Here is a 5,024-nt window from a genome sequence, read left to right as displayed (position 1 = left end):
TTTTTTTTTTTTTTTTTTTTTTTTTTAATCCATTTGAGATCAGAGCCCCGAATCTCCCAGGAAGTTATCTGGACTGGGAACTGAATCTCGCTCAGTGGCGGGCAGGCGGGCAGATTAGGGAGCAAGTGGGAAGAAACTTAAGTGTCTGCTGATGTTGCTAACTGACCGTCCTTCTCACTCCTCGAACCTTCAGCGAGAAGTCATAGCTGGACTCTGCCCCAGTCAAGTCTGCAGGCCCTTCAGACTTGGCAGACCCCATGTGGAAGAATCCAACTTAGGCATTAAAACTTGGAGGCTCAGGGTAACAGGCTCTAGGGCATTCCCAGGTCCCTAGTGGTCCCTGCAGTCTACTCTTGAGATTCGTACATACTTGCCAGTGCCCAGAGCTCTGGTTGCCAGGCACCGGGGTTGCGGATCTGGACTGCCGGACGCCCACCCAGGAGGCTGGGAGAGCTCATTTCTGCGCCCAAGTCGAGTGGCTGCAGCGGCGCGCGATCCCTTGCCCAGAGTAGGGGTGCCGGTCTCTGTGAGCCTGGATCCCCGCACTATCGCCCGCGTTCCTGGACCCCAGATTGAAAAACCTGCCAACTGTACCTCCCAGGGAAGCCTGGCACCCTCCAGGAGGAAAGCAGTGACTCGGCTCCCCGTTTTTTGTGTAGCCTCCCGTGCGCACTGACCTCCACGGTCCCCAGCTCCTGCCCCTGCGCTGGCGCGCGCTGCCTCGCCCGGGACCCGCTACACCCGCCTTGGCGCGGGGAGCGACCACGTCCCCCAAGCAGGCAGCCTGGGGCTCACTCACCGATCCTGAGTACTTGCGGGGCGGTCTGAGGGAGGACGTAGCAGAGGAAATAGAGGAGTGCCCAGCTGGTGTCCCTGGTCCAGAGCCCGGGCTGGGCGAGGAGTTTGCCGAGCTCCATCTTTCTCGCTTCTTAATTATGACATGCCGAGATACAGCCGCTGCCGCACGCCGGAGAGATGCATCCAACTTGGGCCGGGTCCCCGCTTCATCCTCTCCGGATTCCCTGGTTCCAACCACGCGGCGCGCTCCCCACGAAACGAGCTCGAGGGAACCCGCGTGGGAACGCAGAGCTGGCTGGCAAGGCTGAGCTCTCTCGGGGCTCCTCGGTGTGTCGCTAGCCCATCACCGCTCCTCCTCCTCCTCCTCCATGGGCCGCGGACCGCGGAGGATCAGCGCGCTCCGGCTCCCGGAGCCCAGAGACCAGCTGAGGAAAGTTGCTGCCCCGATCTGCGGAAACGTCTCCCTCATTCGTCCTCTGGTCAGATGCAAAAGTGGGGGGTAGGTGCAGACAGAGGAGGGGAAAGGGGGAAAGAAGACTAACGAAGAAGGAGCGAGGGTACTGGGTGAGTTGGTGCAGGGGCTCTGAGCAACCCTGATGAGCTTCAGCAGGTTAACTGGGAGCGGAGCCACGTTCTTGATTTCCTCAATCCTTGCTTTCCTCCTCCCCTCGCTGGCCCCACCCTTTATTTACTGCCCGCCCCAACCCCGCTGATCAAGATAGGCGCGCGCGGGTGCGGGCGCGCGCGCGCGCGCACACACACACACACACACACACACGCACACACACACACGCACACACACGTTCTTTTTCTCTCCCTCAACTTTGCGTTCTGCTGCTGGGAAGTGTTGCATTCTCTAGACAGATCAAATCGACACTATTTGTCCGAGCAGAGACAGCCTCTGCTGTCCGCTGTGAGGGTCAGGGAAGCCTCCTTGGTAATGTCCCTGCGCACCTGTTAGGGGGTGTTACAGCCAGCTAGCTATGTCCCATCATTTAATGGAAAATCGCCTCCAATATTTGGAAAATATCGGGGCTCCTGTTTTAGCTCTGACAAGGATGAAGAAGAATAGGAGAAGGAAGAGAGGAATGAGAAAGCTTCAGTACTCTAAGATTATAGTGGCTTCTTTCCTTTTTGGACCCTAGATAATCTCTTGCAAATTGCTTCCATTTACACGTGCCACTGAGATAGAAACAGCCTCGAGCGCCGCTGCTTTTCTTCATTTCTTTTAACTGTCAGGTTTGAACACTGAAAGATAGGCTATTTTAGCAATGTAGGTTTGGAGACTGTTTCTCTGTAGAAGGACAAGGACACTTCCCTAGGGAAATTAGCATTTGATTATGTTGGCTTAATTTCCTTCGAGTTTTGTGGGGAATGTTCTATATAAATGTTTGCCAGTTCTGTATTAACATCTCTTTTTTGTTTAACTGAGTATAGATTTTGAAGAACTGACGTAATCTGTATGAAAAATATGTCTACAGTTGTTAAATGAGCCTAGAGTGGAAAACAATTACAAAAGGAATCTAATATATACTAAAGCGCACTCGTACATTCATTCATTCAACAAATACTTACTGAGTATCTTGTATGTGGTGTCAGATACTATACTTTTCACTGAAGACCCTATAGTGGGGAAAATGCACCATTTATTCTCCAAGGAAGGTTAGAACTCCACTGTGGAAAGCTAATCAGCTCACATCTCAAGTAGCAGGCTTGATTCTGGACACTTTGGGGTGAGAGTTAACAAAACAGAATATATAAGCAGATAAAAGTGTGTCTGATATGGATTTAGAATGCATTTTTGCATGGAAAGGTTGAGGAAACCAAAAGAATTAGGAGCACATGCTGGTTATCTTTAGGCATTTGAAGAGCTCTTGTATTAAAAGAAAGTAGCCTTATTCAGTGTTAGTTATGAGCGAAGAAATAAGAAAAGTAAGATTGTCAGAGGGAAATTGCAGAAGAATAAATTTTATCTTATTCAGGGAGCATTTTTTAAGACCAGAAAATATCAAGCAGCAGCAAGGCTGGGTGTGTTGGCTTACACTGGAGCACTTTGGTGAGGCTGGGGAGGGAAGATGACTTCAAGTCAGAAATTCAAGACCAGCCTGGGAAACATAGTGAGACCCTTCCTGTGCAAATCCAAATTAAGCAAAACAGTAGTGGCACGGTCTGCTTCAGAAGTGTCAAATTTTTCATTTATTTATGCATATTTTTTGAGAGCCCACATAGTGTGAGATATTGTGCCAATCTCTGCAGACACAGAAAGTTACGATTGCTGCCCTGTGGAACTCATAGGATTTAAAGAAGTATGACGAGCTTTACAAAATGGTGCTATGGAAGTAAAGAACAAAAGGAGTGTAACCTCATTTAAGAGTTTGGAAAGGGCTTCTTGAGGAGGTGATGCTTCAAAACTCAAAGAATGGGTGGTTTACAAGGGACTAGTAAGTATTTCTTAAAGTGAGGATGAATATAAAATCTGTTAGAGGATTTATTTTTAAACCTAAAGGTCTGTGGTAAGCATTTTTAGTCATCTATTTTCTCTGGATACATCCAAGACCAATACATAGTAGATATTGCATGGCTGAAATTTGGAGACCCAAGGTCTAGAATTAAGTCAGCTTTTGAACAAACTGAGTTTAAATTCTGGTTTTACCAATTCTAGGTTTTTAGCTTCGGTTAAATTTCTGTATCTGTCTGTAGTCCATTGCTGGTGCTTAGACATATCTAATTTTTCCCTTCTCTGGCTCACAAAAACCTGTACCTTTTCAATTACTTGCAATGTATCTTTTCAATTAGTTGGAATCTACCTTTTCAATTAGTTGGAAACATGTGGCCATTTTTGGCCAATAAAATATGAGTGGAAGTGCACCACGGCCAGGAGAAAAGGAAGACAGTAAAAAGATCCTGCATGGCCATCGACTACTGTCTTTCCCTGCCAGAGTAATTCTGAAAGCCACAAGTTCTAGGGGTTAAGATGCAAGCAGCCTCAATCCCTGAGTAATTTTTTGTAAGGGCGTTGCTCTGAATGTTTCTAGAACAGAGACACACTGGTAACAAATCATCCCAGCTCAATGTTATGTTTTAATCCACTACAATTTTGAGATGTTTATTACTGCAGCGTAAGCTACTCTGCACTAACTAATAAACTCTCTATGACTTGATATCTTCATCTGTATAACGAGAATAACAATAACAATACAGGGTTGTTGGAGGATTATATGAGCTATTGCATACGAAGTATTTCCCAAGGTCCTTGTTACTCAGTATATATTAGTTTATTTGTGGTCATTATCTTTCTGGTTAAAGGAATCCATGCATACATTTCTGGTAATAGTTTATCTCAGATTGCAAAGACTGAAATATTTTGTTTTTTGGGCAAGAAGTCAACAATAGTGGTCCAATTAATTATATGGTAATCATAATTGGGCTGATATTATTTCAAGAGTTTTGCTACTTTTTACTTGTATTACCTCTGGTTTATAAGGAAACAGTTCATTTTGACAATTAGAGATATTAGAGAGATTTCTTAAAGCAAGTTTCTTGAAAACTAAATGGCACATTGTAGTTACATTTCTGTATCATCTGTAAAATTCTGTAAGGCTTAAAACTGAAATTTATTTCCTTGTTAAAATGCTTCTCTCCACTGCTCATGTACACAGGCTCATGGTGTTGAGTTACTCATGAGTGATCAGCAGCTGCTGTTAATTTGTTTTGTGCTTTGTAGAAGGACTGCATTTTGTACATATATTCATCCAGTTATTTTTTTGCCCAAAATGACTCTGGTAATCACTCTTGATTCACAGTTTCTCATAGTGCCCTCTTAAGAATAAACATGTCTAATTGAATGCATGCTGTCTTTTTCCCATTCCCCAAATGTTAAGCTGAAATTTGATACACCGTGGTTAATAATAAAACAGTACAATGGCATGCAGCACTGTGCTTCCTGTGAGAGCTGGTGGCATTACTTAGATACTAATCCATTTTAAATTACTTAATTTTTAGAAGATAACTTGATACAAAGAAAAATAGCTTAGAGTAACCTGAGGAATGCAAATGTTGTACAGTCTTTTCAGAATGTTGTGAGCATACTTGAGTATACTTAAAATGTTACTCAGGGCACCAAAATCAGAAGTTCGAGTGGCTTTTAGAGCCTGCAGGGACTTTGTGGCTGACTTAGGGTCAAAATCCTGAGTTCTTGCCTACTTCTTTATGCTTTTTTCACTAGG

At 44.9% G+C, this 5,024-nt stretch overlaps 1 protein-coding gene across 11 annotated transcripts in view; it reads right to left on the bottom strand.

Annotated features, from left to right (window-relative positions):
* Positions 1–1,416, bottom strand: part of GRIK1 (glutamate ionotropic receptor kainate type subunit 1) — a 386,281-nt gene extending 384,865 nt beyond the window's left edge. For 4 of the 11 annotated variants that reach the window (XM_032277059.1, XM_032277060.1, XM_032277066.1 and 1 more), the window contains exon 1: positions 800–1,415. In XM_032277059.1, the coding sequence (XP_032132950.1) occupies positions 800–917 (118 nt within the window). In that variant the 5' untranslated portion in view covers positions 918–1,415. Of the gene's footprint in view, positions 1–799 lie in introns of all 11 variants that reach the window. The other 7 variants (XM_032277068.1, XM_032277069.1, XM_032277070.1 and 4 more) reach the window with 4 other exon arrangements.
* Positions 1,417–5,024: the final 3,608 nt, after the last annotated feature.

The sequence above is a fragment of the Sapajus apella genome, unplaced genomic scaffold (assembly GCF_009761245.1).
Source record: "Sapajus apella isolate SASKATOON/1434 unplaced genomic scaffold, GSC_monkey_1.0 scaffold8, whole genome shotgun sequence".
Lineage (NCBI taxonomy): Eukaryota > Metazoa > Chordata > Mammalia > Primates > Cebidae > Sapajus > Sapajus apella.
The sequence above is the reverse complement of the archived record's forward strand: the minus strand, read 5'-3'. Positions and strand labels throughout refer to the sequence as shown.